The sequence below is a fragment of the Myxine glutinosa genome, chromosome 2, assembly GCF_964187855.1.
Source record: "Myxine glutinosa chromosome 2, kmMyxGlut1.1, whole genome shotgun sequence".
NCBI lineage: Eukaryota > Metazoa > Chordata > Myxini > Myxiniformes > Myxinidae > Myxine > Myxine glutinosa.
This window is the reverse complement of record NC_136262.1, coordinates 30,176,217-30,194,480: the sequence shown is the minus strand read 5'-3', so window position 1 is coordinate 30,194,480 and position 18,264 is coordinate 30,176,217. Positions and strand designations below refer to the sequence as shown.

Sequence of the window (18,264 nt, the reverse complement as noted above, 5' to 3'; positions counted from 1 at the left end):
ACTCAATGGTGAATATATCTCTTCAAAAAATGAATTCTAAAATATTTCTCTTCAAACATTTCATGATTGTGGCCCCTTTAATGAAGCAGATGAGTAATACCTGAGGGATTCCACTGGTAACTAACTGGTTTACGCTCTGATTTCTTTCCATTTATAGTATTTGCCAATTGTATGTAAAGCATGTCAAGCATTTCGTACTCGTCAGTTGAGCCATGACGGTGTAGTTCACAATTGTACTTTATATTGAAATCAATAACGCAAGCTGCTGTACTTCACTAAATCACTCAACGTGCATTCCTGTTGTCGACTAATCTACAGACATGAACTTCTGTGATCCTATTGGGAGATGAAAACAACATCTCCTGATTAGGGGGTGGGGACATTTACAGCAAAAAAAAAGAAAAAAAAAAGAGGGTATGTTGGGGTTATTGGTGCGCTTCATGTTAAAAACCAGTATGGAGAAGAAGAACTAGCTATGGCCTAGAAGGGAAAAGTTGAGGGCTGAGCGAAGAAGAAACGAACAATAAGGGAGTGAGGTTGTGTGTGTTTTGCTCATCGCTCGACCCATCATGGCGCTTCCAGGCCGATCCGGGTTTATCAAAGGTGAGTCAACACAGAGATGGGTCACAGGTTGATTTAAACTTTACACCAGGTTTGTTGGTCCTGTTTCCACACATGAACCTGATTAACGATCGGTACTGATTATAAATTGCTGCCCTAACTGAAGTAGATTTTATGAGTGGTCGAAATGGGTTCAATGGGTGTTATTGGTGGTGTGGATGGAAATGAGATGTAATGGGGATGATGAATGTTGCGGTGTTGGAATGGGATATAAGGAGGGAGCGAGTAGTCAGTAGAGGGAGATCGGTAAAAAATGGTGGTTGGTCTTTTCTTTCTTTCGCATGACGCAGGTTTGGAACAACGATTATAAATCCAGGTTAAGGTTAGTTAGCCGGTGTAACCAATGGTGGGACGGGTTATATTGGGAGGTGTTAAGGGGGAGGGGGGGGGGGGGGGTGGTTGTGGAGCAGGTCATAGGGGGGAGAGGTGGTGAAGCAGGTCATGGGTGTGGGAGTGGTGAAGCAGGTCATGGGTGAGTGTCACAAAGGGGGAGGGGTGGCGGTGGTGGAGCCGGTTATAAGGGGGAGATGATGCGGCGGGTCATAAGGGGGAGAGGTGGTGGTTGAAAGGGTCATTATGTGGGAGAGGTGGTGGTGGAGCTGGTCATTAGGTAGGGGTTGGGGGGGAGGTGGTGGAGCCGATAATAAGGGGTGGTGGTGGTGGTGGAGCCGATAATAAGGGAGGGGAGGTGGTGGAGCAGGTCATAAGGGATTGGGGGGGGGGGGAGGAGGGTGAAGCGGGTCATTAGGGTGGAGGGGGGATGATGATGTGGCAGGTCATAAGGGATTGGGGGGGGGGGGTGGAGGAGCCGGTCATTAGGGGGGAGGGGGGTTGATGTGGCAGATCATAAGGGCGGAGAGGTAGTGGTGGAGCGGGTCATTAGGGATGGGGGGAGGTGGTGGTGGTGGAGCCTATAATAAGGGAGGGGAGGTGGTGGAACAGGTCATAAGGGTTTGGGGGAGGTGGTGGTGGTGGTGGAGCCGATAATAAGGGAGAGGAAGTGGTGGAGCAAATCATAAGGTATGGGGAGAGGTGGTGGTGGAGCAAGTCATAAGGTATGGGGAGAGGTAGTAGTGGAGCAAGTCATAAGGTATGCGGAGAGGTAGTGGTGGAGCAAGTCATAAGGGATGGGGGGAGGTGGTGGTGGAGCCAATAATAAGGGAGGGGGAGGTGGTGGAGCAGGTCATAAGGGTTTGGGGGAGGTGGTGGTGGTGGAGCCAGAGCCGATGCCGATAATAAGGGAGAGGAAGTGGTGGAGCAAGTCATAAGGTATGGGGAGAGGTAGTGGGGGAGCAAGTCATAAGGTATGGGGAGAGGTAGTGGTGGAGCAAGTCATAAGGTATGGGGAGAGGTAGTGGTGGAGCAAGTCATAAGATATGGGGAGAGGTAGTGGTGGAGCAAGTCATAAGATATGGGGGGAGGTGGTGGTGGAGCGGGTCATTAGGGGGGATGATGATGATGATGATGTGGTGGGTCATAAGGGGGGGGAGAGGTGGTGGAGCAGGTCATAAGGGATTGGGGGTGGTGGTGGTGGTGGAGCCATTAATAAGGGAGAGGTAGTGGTGGAGCAGGTCATAAGGGATGGGAGGAGGAGGAGGTGGTGGTGGTGGTGGTGGTGGTGGAGGAGTGGGTCATTAGGGGGGGGGGGGAGAGGTGGTGGTTTAAAGGGTCATAATGGGGGAGAGGTAGTTGTGGAGTGGGTCATTAGGGGTGGGGGGAGGTGGTGGTGGAGCCGATAATAAGGGAGGGGGAGGTGGTGGTGGTTTCCAAGGTTCTAATTATTTTAAGCCATTTATCCTTTAATCACCCATTTTCAGTTCTGGGTTTTCTTTCCTTGGTTTCCAAGTAGCCACAATTGCTTTCGGAAATCGCAGAGGGAAGTTCCCTTGTAGCGATGCTGTTCACATAAACATCATCTGTTACTAAACGGTGCAGTGTCTGTCCATGTGCCCATCACGCTTCATTCTAAATAGTTCCTGCTGCTGTGGAATAATTAAAATAGGACCGTGGGTCCCGATGCTCACCTGGATCAGGAGCAACAGTCACTCAAACGCCCCGCAGACTCCCTTAGACCCTAATCTTTTTTTTTTTCTTTTTCTTTTTTAATGCCGTGAACAAACTTTGGTACATCACGGGTGATGAAGGTTGCAGTCAAGTTTTGTCGAAATTGTGTGTGTACTTTCCGAGAAGAGAGCAAATACCTATTTTGGGAAGGTCAAACACCCCCCTCACCTCCGTAGACCCCCTTTAATGAGCGCAGATTTTGATGCGGTCAATACACCTTCGTTAGGCATCAGATATGAAGCATGTGGGCAAGTTTCATCAAAACCGTGTGTTTGGATCAAGCGATAATGACTGAAGTGTTTACAGAATCTATATAATAATCTATATAATAATAGCGTAAGGACTCGACTTTGTTATCCCTTTTACGCCGCACCCAGTGACCCGATGCCCACGGCACTAATGGATTTACGATCTACGAACCGCGCTCTTTGTTTATCACGTACAGCCATACTCGAAAAATCGGAATTAGCCGACGTTGGGGCCCAAAAGCATCCGATTAACTGCCGATACGACGCCATCTTATTGGCGTCTGCTGGGTGAAGGCGAAGCAAGCCGTCCGCTGATTGGACAGTCGAAGGCAACAGCAAGCCGTCCACTCAGTGGACAATCCTGAGCGTGCAGGTGTCGTCGATCGCGGTGTACGCTAACCTCATCAGGTGGGTTTACCATAATTTCTTCCAACCGCACTCTTTGTTTATCACGTACAGCCATACTCGAAAAATCTGAATTAGTCGACTTTGGGGCCCAAAAGCATCCGATTAATTGCCGATACGACGCCATCGTATTGGCGTCTGCTGGGTGAAGGCGAAGCAAGCCGTCTGCTGATTGGACAGGCGAAGGCGAAAGCAAGCCGTCCACTGAGTGGACAATCCAGAGCATGCATTTGTGCCGGTGTCGTCGATCGCGGTGTCCGCTAACCTCATCAGGTGGGTTTACCATTACCCCAAACATTGTTTATCCAGAAGTTTTGAAATAATTTCAACCTCTGATACTGCGTTCATTGTATTATATTCCTACTGCTCTGCCTTGACATTGACGCTTACCAGTATGGGGCTAATTCCAGTCGATTTACTAATCCGTTCATTTTTTAAAAGTCTATGGTTCTACTGCTGTTCCTTTCCATTGACACATACCACTGCGCCAGTGTGGCCAGAGTGGTGCTATGCCGATTCCTATTACGAATCCATTCATTTTTCAAAAGTATATCGTAGCGTTGTCATTTAAGTAGATTGCAATAAATACGTTGTTCATATACGCACTCTTCATTCTCATCTTTCTTCCTAACTCTTACTCGGACAAGCAAATCCCCGATGCCATCCATAATGGTACACTCTATCCATACACCACATCCTCCCTTCCGTGGATGTTCCACGGGTTTCGGCTAGTAATAAAAATAATCCGAGTATAAAATAAAATATATATAATATATTAATATATATTTATATAATAAAAATAATAGGCGCATCCAAGTCGGACTCACTCACTCACTCACTCACTCACTCACTCACTGACTGACTGACTTACCTACGGACACTGTTTGATCGCATAAGGTCACCGGACTAAATTCCAGGTGAGCTAAAAGTGGTACCATTGGAAACACAACACACAACAACATGCATTTTAAGGCCATGTTCCCTGCAAGAGCGGGGGTTAGCCTTGCGGTCCCCATGACAATCTTCTCCATTTTGCCCTATTTTCTGCATCTCTCCTTGTTAACCCCCTTGCCCGCATTTCTTCTTCCACCATCTTTAGCCAAGTCTTTCTCGGTCTTCCCCGTCCTCTACTTCCTTCTACATTAACTTCCATCACTCTTCTCAACCAGTCACTTTCATCCTTCCTCAATACATGACCAAACCATCTCAACCTGTTCCCCTTCACAGCATCAATCACAGGCAATATTCCCATCATCTTTCACAATTCATCATTTGTCTTCCTCTCTCTCAACGATACTCCGCACATCCATCGAACCATTCGCATTTCCACCCTTTCCAGCCTTCGTTGCTGCTCTACGTTCATTACCCATGTCTCGCTCCCATAAATCATAACACTTCTCGCACATGCAGCATACACCTTTCCCTTCAGCTTCAGCGACACTCTCCTCCTTATCAGCACGCCACTCAGTTCCCGAAACTTCTTCCATGCACATCTCACTCGAGCAACCGTTGCCGAGTCTGATCCACCTTCTCCATTCAGCATGTCTCCGAGGTAGCAAAATGTTTTCACACCTTCCAGCTTCACGCCGTCTCCAAGATCCAACTCAACATTTCCTCCATCTGCAGCTCCCTCTGTGCACACCTTACATTTGAATGTAGCTGCCACACTGGTTAATGACCCTCTCAGACCACTACATTTTTGATGAACCCACTCAGCACACATTGTACATTGAATGGAGTTCACCCCGACACCCTTCCTACACACAGCACACGGCCACTTCCCAGTTCTTTCCACCTCACCACATGCTTTACCACTTGCCATCACCTTTGTCTTTCCGATATTCACCTTCAGACCTTTTGGCTCCATACATTCCTTCCACTTGTTCATCTTTTCCTTCAGTCCATCCATACTTTCCGCAATCAACACCAGATCATCTGCATACAACAACTCCCACGGTAAACCCTCCTTTACGGTCTGAGCCAGCACCTCCATCACAGCTACAAATAGTAGTGGACTTAGTACCGACCCCTGATGCACTCCCACCTTCACCTCAAACTCACCACTGTTCCCGTCCTTCGTCCTTACAGCTGTGCGTGCTCTTTTGTACATTGCCATCACTACTCTGATCAACCATTCCTCCACTCCTAACTTCCTCAATGCCCATGTCAATACTTTGTGTGGAACCCTATCGAATGCTTTCTCCAGATCAACAAACCCAAAAAACAACTTCTTCCTCTTATCCATGTACTTCTCCTGCAACTGCCTCATAATGAAAAGCGCATCTGTCGTTCCTCTTCCTGGCATAAATCCAAACTGCATTTCGTCGATCTTCACTTTCTTCCTTATCCTCCTCTCCAACACCCTTTCCAATACCTTCATTCCATGCTCCAATAACTTTATCGCTTGGTACGAGCCACACTCCAGAGGGTCACCTTTTCCCTTGTATAGAGGGACGAGGGTACTCAGTTCCCAATCCACTGGAATGCGGCCTTCTTTCACCACCAAATTACAGATCTCTGTCATTCTCTTCACACCCCAACTTCCTGCTGCCTTCAACATATCTCCCACAACTCCCGTCGGCCCTCCCGCTTTTCCACTCTTCATTGCTTTTATCGCTTCCTCAACTTCCTTCTCAGTTATCTTCTCTGCCGGTCCTAAAACTGGGTTACTCTCTAGGTTGCCATCCCATTCATTCTCTGTATTCAACAGCATTTCCATATATCTTTTCCATCTTCCTTTAATTCCATCTGGGTCGACAACGATTTGTCCCACTTCATCCTTCAAGCAACTCACCCCCATCACATCACACCTCTCTTTCGCTATCTGCTTTGCAATCCTGAATACTGCTTTCTGACCCTCTTCCGAATCCAAGCGTTCTCCGAACATTTTCCTACATGCCTCCTGCGCCTTTGCTACCTCTTTCTTTGCAGCCTTCCTGGCTGCCTTATAACTTTCATGCTCTGCTGTTTCTGCTCCCGTACCCTTCGCCTTCTGCCACTCTTTGAACTTCTTCCTCTTCTCGTCAATCCTCTTTCCAACCTCAACATCCCACCACCATGTTTCCGAGTGCCTCGGTGGTCCTTTTGTCCATCCACATACCTCACCAACGGCTCCCAACAGACTCGCTGTCATTGACATCCAACCACTTTCAAGCTCAACCACATCATCCTCTACCCTACTCAGCCTCTCTTTTAATGCCTCCCTTACTGTCACCTCTTTCAACCTCCACACCTTCATTCTCGGTTGGTACTTCACCCGCCGAGCTCTCCTCGCACCTTTCACCCTTATGTCGCAGACAACCAAGTGGTGCTGTGAAACAGCCTCCTCCCCGGGGATCACCTTTGTGTCCCGGAGGTGCCCCCTATCTCGCCGACACACCATCAGGTAGTCAACGGTTGTCGTCGACCCACCTGACGTGTATGTAACAAGCTTATTGTCCTCTTTCTGGAACTGAGTATTACAAATCAACAAATCAGCTCCATCAGCAAACTCCAAAATCCTTTCACCTTCTCCATTTCTCACACCATATCTGTAACCCCCATGAACTCCCTCAAAACCATCCATACTCCTTCCCACATGTCCATTCAGGTCTCCTCCCACCACAACAACTTCCTCATCTTTCACGTTTTCCATCAGCTTCTCTATCGCACACCAGAACTTGTCCTTCTCTTCATCGCTTCGACCAACCTGCGGAGCATATCCCGAGATGACGTTCACCAAGAGCTTTCCAATCATCATTTTCACCATCATCAACCTATCACTCACTCTCGTCACACTCACCACACTGTCTACAAACTCCTCAGAAAACAGGACACCAACACCATTCACGCCCTCCGGGCACCCTTGCCACACAAACTTGTATTTCTGTCCCTGCCTACCCTTCACCATTCTCACACCACTTCCCTTCCATCTCGTCTCTTGCACACAACATATGTCCACTCTTCTTCTGACCAATACTTCCACCACTTCTCCTGATCTCCCTGTCATTGTCCCCACATTCCATGTCCCAAACCTCAGAAACCGATCTCCACTTCGGGCTACACCCTGCCCATATGTACTTGTGATTGTCATGGTTGGACCATGTCATGGCTGCACCATTGGAAAGCTGACATTTAATTGGTTGGAAATTTCATAATAAATTTACTTGGTACCAAAATTCGTGAATGTTTAATCATAAAAATGCCTGTTTTAAAAGTCTTTCTGGGATGGAAAAAGAAGCAGGGCCTGGAACTTTAATGTAGCGATTCCAACGGGATGACAGCAGGAACTCTTTTGAATAAAGTGTGACGGACACGAAAGGAGCAAAAATTTTTTATATACAGTAATACTTTTTGAAGCAAAAGGAAAATACATACCTAATAGTAGTACATGGAATGAGCACATAATTAACTAGAATGGCACTCAGTAGAGAGCATACCTCCGCCAGGTGAACAGTTTAGTTTTGTATCCGAGAGTAGAACAGAAAATCGCAATACAGAATCACATTTAATAAAAATCATCCGTCAGCAACTTTTTGAGATATCCTGCTATTTGTCGTTTTTGGCCATAACACTCAATGGTGAAGAATCACTAAAAAAATTCTACTAGCCGGATCCGGATCCTCAATTCAAATTTGAATCGATTCTTCCTTGTCAGACACACAAACTGTCCACCAAATTTCGTCCAAATCCGTCCATAACTTTTTCAGATATCCTGCTATGTATCGGTTTCAGCCCTATCTCCCAATGCTGAAGAATCACTTAAAAATTAAATAATCCTCATATCGAAATCCATATTCAGATTTTCACCAAAATCGAATCGATTCTTGTCGCACCCAACCGGTCCACCAAGTTTCGTCCAAATCCGTCCACAACTTTTTGAGATATCCTGCTATGTATCGTTTTTGGCCCTATCTCTCAATGGTGAAGAATCACTTAAAATATTCCAGTGGCCGGATCCGAATCCGGATGTTCACCCAAATCTAATCATTTCGTCCTTGTCACATATGCTACATTTCTGCCAAATGTCGTCCGAATCCGTCCACAACCTTTTGAGATATTTTGTTCACAGACGAACAGACGAACGGACGGGTGAAAACATTACCTCCATCCATCTTTGGTGGCGGACGTAACTATAACAGCACACGGTATAGAGCGCATGCCTCCGCCAGGCTGAACAGTTTATGTTTTGTATCCCACTGATAGGCTGGATCTGGACCTGAACCAAAATCGAATCTGCTTGTTCTTGTCACCGAACCAACTCATCCACCTCGTTTTGTCCTAAGATGTTCACCACTTTTTGGAATATCATGTTGTATATCGTTTTTGGTCAAATTACTTGATGGTGAGGAATTTCTTGAATAATTAAATAATTATCCTATCCAAATCTATATTCTAATCTTCACCAAAATCGATTCATCCTCGTCACACACACAACCTCCCCAAGTTTTGTCCAAATCTGTCCACAACCAGTTTCCAAATGTATAACCTTCGATACAGTTGTACACGTTTTACATGTAGAATCATAAAAACGTGTTTTGTACTGCAATGTAACCCCACACATATATAGCTCACGATAGGGGTTATCGGATCGCATCTCCTTTTGGAATTTTCGTCTTGTTGGTCTCCTTCAGGGAACTTGCCAAATGCCGAATTCCGTGTCTGTTCAATGTGGCCGATAGCCTCGGCCCATCTTTGAAGGATACGTCCGATCTGTTGCCATTTTGTAAAAGACGTACTTTCTTGTGATACATCGGTTCATCTCCTGCCTTTGGTTTACCTCGTCAGTTTTCAAACAGTTGTTCACAGATTCCTGCATTGAAGCAAGTAAATTGCTTTTGGGGCTTAGAAGCCCAATTTGACTGTCTGCACATTGTGTGTGTTTCACCTTCTGTCCTTCACTCAACAAGGTCTGATACAAAGTGAATGCTGCTACTTACAAAGTTGAGGACATAAAGTCTGTTTTTGTCTTCAAAGTTTGCAACCCTATCTCATTCCCAGTAGTAGCGTTCCTGCACCCTCCACTTCCCATTCCTCTCCCTTCAGAATGTACTCTTACAATGTAATTTTTTTCCTCTTGTAAGATGGTGGCTCCTGGCTGGCCTTGATACAACATTTCTAACTTGTCGTATCAGAAATGGTGCTTTTGTACTCGAGGCCTGCTGAACTGATTGTCCTTTATCTCTCCTTTAATCTGCACGTCTGATTGCCTTCCATCTTCCATGTGAATGTTACAATAGCAAAACAGTCATCAAAATCCCAATCCAAAGACCAAAGGAGTAGATTTGAGTAAATGCCTTTAGTTCATTGCCATATCAAACTCACTTGGGGAAAATAAAAAACACTGCTGGAGACGAGACCTATAAGTCTTAGCTGCTTGAGTAGCAATTGAACACAAAAATATCAGAGCTTCCAAAGGAATAACTGAATGGGAATCCACCTGTGATCCTTTCTGGCTTCTTGCTGTTGTTTGTCTTGTAGTTGTTTAAATCTTCACCTACACCCTTCCTGACCTCTCACCTACCTCCACCTCAAAACCACCACCATCTCTCTTCCCCATTCCACAACTATGGTGATATATTTTTTGGAACCTTTATGAATTGTTTTGCTTCTCCAACGGCTTAAAAATGTGTTCATTTCAAATCCACATGTCAAGACGGCGTGTTGCATCAAAACATCAGCAGGAGCTTTCGAGGAAAGGAGGTTGGGAAAGTGTTGTTACAGAAGTCGATTGTTGCAATGCACACAAGGCCGCACTGACCATGGCACAATTGGATAAACACGAACTTGTAATGCCAGCAAGTTGTTTCCTCGAATAACTAATGATTTCGCTGAAGATTCCTGGATGATTATGTTTTATTCGGTGTACGTCATCAAATGTTTTTTTTTTTTTTGTATTTTCTTCTTGTTGTTGTCATTTTGTTGCTTTTTGTGTTGTAATTATTAATCTTTGGTTTTCATATTCACTTTTGCAGTTGTTCTATAAATTATTTAATTTCTAATGGTCTCTGAAAAGCCGAGACTGCCTCCAGAAATTAAAGAAATGACAGCTCAATTAACGGAATGCCACACCGATGCGAGGAGATGGACTTATACGTTTCCAAAAGGAGATGCGATCCGATAACCCCTACTTATACGTTTATAATGAGCAAACAACTGAGGCTTGGGGGTCGTCAAACAAATATTCGAGTTCGGTGAACTTTTTGAATGCCTATCGTAGCTGCATTTCGAAATACCGTATTGTCATCTGATAAATATGAACTGTGGGAGTTGCTCCAAAGTTTTTCTTCCCTTACGATTGTAAGAGACGTTCAAAGGACAAAAGCTGGCCTTGTTTGTCACATTCTGGGGTTTAAGCGGAAAGCATTTGTCTCTCTCGAAACAACTTTGAAAAACATGTTTGTACAAGGCTTTTCTGGATGACCTTTAATTGGCCTGGACTATCTACAAAGGTTTTTTTCTTTTTTTAAATGAAGATTGTTGTCAAAACATTTTTTCCTTGCACAAGTAAAGTTTAAATAGTATGAATGATTATTTACCTTCATGGTCGCTTGTGTGTCCAAGTTCAACTGATTTATATTGAATAATTCCTGGATAATAGCTCATCATTCAAATTAATTAGTTTAAATCTTATCATCGTGCTGAAAATGTGAAGCTCCTCATATGATACCATCCTTCACCAAATATATTGATATGATTTCCCTTGTGCTTGCTTGAGCCGTTCTTAGTTGGTGCAGCGATCCGGCTGGTTGATTTCGGTAACGAGCGAGATTCCGACACGCTAACTAGTTCTGCGACTCTGGTTTGGCTGGTGGATTGACTTCTTAGAGGGACGAGCGGCTGCAAGCTGTGCGAGATGGATCAATGACAAGTCTGTGATGATCTTACATGTCAGGGCCGCACCGGGCCAGTGTGTACCTTGCCCATCGCCATCAGGCTCGGGTAAACCGCTGAGCCTCGTCCGTGATGGGGACTGGTGCTTTAGTGTCCCACAAATGAGGAATTCCCAGTAAGTGCGAGTCATTAGCTCGCGGTGACTAAGTCCTTGCCCTTTCTGCGCACTGCCCGTCATTACTACCGATATATCCTTGGATTATACCCGACACGGGCCGTTCCAGGCTCGTGTTGGTGCATTGAAAAGATGAGCGAACCTGTCTGCAATGCTTTTATTAGTCCCTTGCCGGTTTCACCGGAGAGAATTATAGATTTGCTCTCCGTCAGTTTATCCCACCTGTGGTTTGCAGACTTTTTTCCCCCTCATACCCTTTAACATCGAAACTTGGTGCATGGTTTTATTATGATAATAGTAATGGTAGAATAATGGTAATGTATACGAGTAACGTTACAAGTCGGTATGGCGGCAGCCGAACACACCATAAACAGCAGAAAACATTGTAGAGTCCATACTGTTTGGTGACAGATCTGTTATATTATCGGCTGCTTGTTCCAATTGTAAATTTCACCCTGTCATTGTACAGGGAAACCCAACAGGCAGAAAGTACCATAGAGATATTTTGCTTCATATTTTGACAACCACTCACTTCCCACAGACCTGCATTCATGGATGACAATGCCAGACCCCACTGTTCTCGTGCAGTCACTGACATTTTGATAAACAATGCCATCGCAACATTGCCCTGAACAGCAAGGACTCTTGATTTAAATCTAATTTTAAAAAGTTTAGTTTAGATTATTCCCGTATTTCACGCAATTGCATTAAAACTAGAACGAGCGATCAAAGATTGCATACCCTCGCCCGGACTTGTTTTGTGTGGTCTGAATGAATGAATGAATGAATGAATGAATGATCATTTTAAGGCCATTTTCCCCGCCAGAGCGGGGGATGGCCTTGCGGGCCCCATGCCAATCATGGTTCCCTGTTTGAGGCAATGTTTTTATGGCCGGATGCCCTTCCTGACACCAACCCTTGGTCGCCTCTTACGATGCGCAGGGATACGGTGTACCTATTCTAAATCGTGATCGGATCAGATCGGATTCGGATACGGTGTACACACCGTGATCATTCATCCCAGCAAGCTGGTACTCAATTTGCCGACCTCGGAAGGATGACAGGCTGAGTCAACCCCCCTGGCGTTAATTCAACGATCGACCGGGATTCGAACTCAGGATCCTAGGATCCCAAGCCGGCACCCTAACCGCTAAGCCAACACCAGGCTTATACCAGTGTGGTCAAAGTATGGATTATATAGACGTGCTCACATTTTAATTTTCTCGTGCATACTTTAAGCCGACGTACTCATGTTCTAATTGTGCATACTTTATAGAGATACACAGTTGAAAAAAAGAGAACGTGTATCACTGGCTATAACTAAGTGGAATTTGTGGCCTACGTTAGTACATTTTGTGCAGACAAATGGATCCAAATGCAATGCCCTCCCCTTTTGCGGGAGTAACTCGAGTTCATAGAACACGATACCTCACGCATTGTTAAAGTATTGTTGCGCGAATCCCTCGGTTAATACTGGAGGATCGCGGATGACCGAACGGGCTTCAATGACGGATTCGACTATAAAAGCACGGGGGGAAGAAGGAAGAGGAAGAAGCGGCAAGCGCTTACCTGACGCACCGATGGCAGCCCTTGATCCTGCAGGGGATGAACTCACACGAACATAGGATTTTGAATAGAACAGAAAATAATACAAGGATTTATTTACAATTATTAGTGGGACAGGAAAATAACGCGCCGGTAAATAAATGTCCTAATCGGGACGTTCCCACACCAGACTTAACAGGACAAAGGAAATGAATTAAATCAAAGAAACCGTCGTGTTGTGCGTTCGTGGGTGCGAGCTTATCTGTCTGTATGTAGTCTGCAGTCGGCAGGAATCGTTCAGGCTCCGGTGCTCGTGCGAAGCAGGCCTCCGTCCGCCTCGCTCACGCCCGTGGCGTCGGTCGCACGCGACGTCCCGTCTGCTCGTAGCACTACGCCTCGCTCCAAGCACCGAGCACCACTCCAAGCACCACGACAAGAACACAGGGAAGACGACGAACCACCAGGGAAGAACGCCGGGAGGAAGCACGAATGAACTATGGGAAGTCCGCAGGGACGAACGCAGGGAAGACCAGAATCGACCACACCAAAGCCACCGCGCAGAACCCAGAACGAAGAGCCTAGAGCGAAGAACCCAAAATGCCCGCGAGCGAGACATTTTGTCCCTCACCCTGTGACGTCAATTCTGGCGCGTTCCAATCAATCCCTCCCTTCTTTGTGATCTTTCCCGCCTTTTCACGTCACTGGCGTTTGTCCTCCAACTCGCGTTTCTGTTTCTAAATGGTCGTTTGGCGCCTTCCGCCCTGATTGGCCGAATGTTCATGCCTTCCGCCTCAACCAATCACGCGTTCCCTGGGCGTGGCTATAGCCTGCCTTGCACGATGTTTGACGCCCACGCCGGCGTTGTACACGGCCGCTTCCTACTTGTCTTTCCTGCAAGTCTTTTTGTAAGGGAGGGGATTTAATTAGTGTGTGCACTAAGGGACCTATCTAAGTGTCTATATGAGTGCGTTGCCATAATGGACACTGGGTTGGCGACAGAGGGGACGACGAACGAGGGAATTTTACCCATAATCCCTGTACTAATTAGCATGCCCGCCCCCTCGTGGCGGGGACACAGATACAACTTATACCGACATCCGGGCTACACACAGAACTTATTACAGGTAGATTCTCTACCACGATAGTCAAGCACCTATCTATGCAGATCTACCTGGTTCTAGATATTCCTCTACCCTCCGCCCACCCCCCCCCCCCCCGACATAACAGTATATACAGGTATCCCCCACTTAACGAAGGGGTTACGTATCTTTATACCCCTTAAAAGAGCGAACCATTGTTATTTTGGAGCTCGTTTTACATGATTTCCTATGGAAAAATTACACTCCGTTTCCGATTATTTTAGTTGCAAGTGACGTTATATTATTAGCCCTTGTTGGAATTTGGCCGAAACGGGGGCTTATGGATTGGGTCTCGCCTGTCCGTCCGTCCGTTCGTCTGCAACCAATATATCAGATGTATGGAGCAGTTTTGTTCATACTTGGTACAAAGACAATACGTGACGGTATACATATGCAAATTTTGTTTCACGATGCAGTCAAAGATGGCCGACTGGCAGCCATTTTCGTTGTGAAAAAACCCGATGTTGAACATGTCCTCAACCATTTCTCTGACATGCATTGACCGATGTTCAAACTTGGCACAAACACAACACATGAGAGTATACATGTGCAGAAGATTTTGTTTTGTAATCTGACCAAAGATGGCTGACTGACGGCCTTCAACTCCGTACAGCAAAACTACTAAACCACAGGGGCTACGACATTTTATGTCTTTTTCTTGTTATTTACCTACTAATCAAGACAGTAACAAAATAAGTTAATTTAGTCGCTCCACTTACCAAAACAATGTCTGAAAAGTTAATCACCCCATTGAATAGTTGATCAACAGGAAAGGCAGGAAACATGTATTGAAGAAGTGACACGCTGTGCAATCACCAGACACTGTTGTGGGGATCGCTCCTCATGAAGAACTTCGTTAAGTGACGGATAGCCCTTAGTTAAATCGTTTGTTAGAGCGAACGTTTGCTATTGGAACTAGAACGGCACCCAGTAAGCCTGAGTTATGCTTCTTAGTCAGGGCCCTTAGGGATATTTTGGGGCCGTTTGGTTCAAATTCTTCCAAAAGCACCAAATTTGGCCTAGATGTTGCCCATGGTTCAAATTCTTCCAAAAGCACCAAATTTGGCCCAGATGTTGCCCCTCTTTCGATTTTTGACTGGCGCTAAGACGGGCGCCGCCCCCCCCCCCCCGGGGGCCCCATATTGGCGAAATACTAAATGGCCGCCACCCGGATTAGAGGAAAATCAGTTAAATAACCAAAAGGGTTGGAATCATGTATGATACCACTTTTCAGGGGTTTTCGAGGTCGAGGAATCCAATTATGATGTTATTTTGATGATTCGAGGTCAAGGTCAACCCTCAAGGTCATCTTAAAGGTCATTTTTTATTCAAACATGTCGGTTTTTGAGTTTTTTGTCAAGATTTACACGAGGTTCACCATTTTATGTTTCTGGGTTGGGTAATCGAACTCTGACCTTATTTTTGACAATTAAAGGAAATATTTACATGTCTATTTCCTAATTTTCAGGCATATGCAGTTCATCAGTCTAATTACAAAGGTACGGATTTTGATGTTTTATGACTGTATGCCATATCCTTGTGTTTAATTTTTGTGCGATCATGATCCGGGTTCATGTATACATGATTGTATACATGTCATAAATATGACGTCATAGGTCATGTGACCTGGCGGCCATATTGGATTTTATGAAAACCTTAAAAATGGATCCCTGCCTTCATTTTTCGATCGATTCATTTTGAACTTTGACCACTTATAGTACGCCATGTGATTGGATGCATATATCCTAATTATGACGTCATAGGTCAGGTGACATGCGGGCGGGATGGACCGGTATGGTCCCCGGATCATACCGCCCTTGGCGCCCGTCAAAAATCGAAAGAGTATGGCATGGGCAACATCTGCGCCAAATTTGATGCTTTTGGAAGTATTTACCAAAATATCCCAAAGGGCCCTGACTATCTGTGAAGATGCACGTAAACGTCTCTGCGTAGCTACACAGAGAAGGGGTTTATGGGTAAGCGTAGACCGCAGAGGGGTCGACGCGCACACCTCCAAAATCTCAACCTCACGTCACACGTAGCTGTGGTCATGTGCGCCAAACAACAAACGCTGATTGGTTGAGCAGGGAAGTATATCCGGTAGCATTGGGGGTTGGGCCCAGACCCAAAACGGAACTAAAACAAAGAACCAAAACATTCAAACGGAGAATAGCAATGTTGCAGTTTGAGGAGCGACTCTCAGATGAGGTTCGCAAATACAAACATTTGTATGACACCTCATCAAAATATTATAAAAATAACCGGGCTACGATGACTTCGTGGAGGGAGATCGGGAAAACGTTAGATGAAGATGCGGGAGTTTGCAAGGAGAGATGGAAGGCGATGCGAGACAAATTTTTGCAGCTGAAGACAGAGTGGGGACACTGGGCCCGGGGTGCAGAAAGCACCGGACTACTATATTATGTTGTCTTGGCTCCACTACAATGCAACGACTATGTCTTTGTTTACACTTTTACCGGAGGTGGAAATGGGTTTCTGTTTCTGGGTTCTTCTTCGTTTTCTGTACATTCTTTAGTTTTAGTAAATGCATCACTGCCCCCAAGTAGCCTAGTGCACGCGTTAACGTTACGTGCAAGTATGATGGCAAACACCCATGCGGACGTCTGCAGGCAACACCCGTGCATGTTCGCTGGCTCGCAGATGCAGAAGCGTAAATCCGGCTTTGGAGAGCATACCTCCGCCTGGTTGGCTATATCACTCAATGGTGAAGAATCACTTTAAAAATTTTACTAGCCGGATCCGGATCCGGATCTTCACCCAAATTGAATCGATTCTTCCTTGTCACACACACAACCTGTCCAACAAGTTTTGTCCAAATCCGTCCACAACTTTTTGAGATATCCTGCTATGTATAGTTTTTGGCCCTATCTCCCAATGGTGAAGAATCACTTTAAAATTATAGTAGCCGGATCTGAATCCGGATGTTCACAAAAATCTAATCATTTTGTCGTTGTCACATGCGCTACATATCTGCCAAATTTTGTCCGAATATGTCCACAACATTTTGAGGTATTTTGTTCACAAACGGACAGACGGACAGACCGACAGACAGACAGGGGTGAAAACATAACCTCCATCCACCTTTGGTGGTGGAGATTAAACAATGGTAACTGGGGTAACCTGTACTTCATTTTTAATAAAATAATGATTTTAAATATTGTGAAAAAAAAAATTCTAGAAGTTTAGTGCTATTGAAGCTGTGTTAAACATCACCCTTGTACACTATAAAATAAAGATTGTAAAAGTTGTATAAATATATCTTTGTGCATGTGCGATCAGGACAAATTCAGTCAAAGTACTGCTAAACGGCCGGTTTGTTGTTCTGGCTCCGAGGGGGATACGAGACTATTGCGCAATGCCCCTGCGTGTCTGTGTGGCCGCGTCTGTATATTTTCGTTTTAAAAATGGTTTTCTCTGCAACCGCATGTCCGATTGATAGAAAACTTCAAACATCGGCGGGACTACTATTTCATTGAAACATATTTTATTGCTAACTCTGCCGTCATGGGTCACATGGTGTGGCAAACATATTGATTTAAAGACAAAATGTGGACATCATTTTCTCCAAAACTGCTCAATGTTTTTGTTTTTTAAAATATAAATTTGGCATATGTCACCAACTCCCAATGGGGTGTATAGGGTGATAACGATGATGTCATCGGTGAAGTGCTATTCCAGCCATAATTGGTTGAATTGATATCCTTATCTAAAAATCTGAAACGTTGTATCTGATCTATGACCCGATGTGAGTGAAAAATTAAATTTATGATGCTCATAACCCATGCCAAGAAACGATGACATAATTGGGTGCATGGGCGATATGGGTATATGGGCCATAATAGTAGCGTGTTACGTTAACGATGCCATTGTTCAGAATGAATGCACAAGGCGAGACGATGTGCTTTACGAGTGCCGTTATATTTTTGACACCAATCAGAAAACTAGAATATAATCAGTTTAAACAAGTTGTTTCTCAATCATAAACTGACGTTTGTACACAGACAGAAGATGGACAAAAGTGAAGCAATTGTTACCTCCACCACCAAAGGTGGATGGAGGTTATGTTTTCACCCATTTTGGTGAAGATCTGGATTCGGATCCGGCTACTAGAATTTTGAAAGTGATTCTTCACCATTGGGAGACGGGGCCAAAAACGATACATAGCAGGATATCTCCAAAAGCTGTGGACGGATTTGTATGAAACTTGGTGGACAGGTTGGGTGTGACAAGGACA

The 18,264-nt window shown here is 45.2% G+C and overlaps 1 protein-coding gene across 1 annotated transcript in view; it reads left to right on the top strand.

The window, feature by feature from the left end:
- The first annotated feature begins 343 nt into the window (after positions 1-343).
- Positions 344-18,264, top strand: part of LOC137421938 (cytoplasmic aconitate hydratase-like) — a 68,725-nt gene continuing 50,804 nt past the window's right edge. The window contains exon 1 of the mRNA XM_078773057.1: positions 344-603. Coding sequence (XP_078629183.1) covers positions 570-603 — 34 coding nt within the window. The 5' untranslated portion in view covers positions 344-569. The remainder of the gene's footprint in view (positions 604-18,264) is intronic.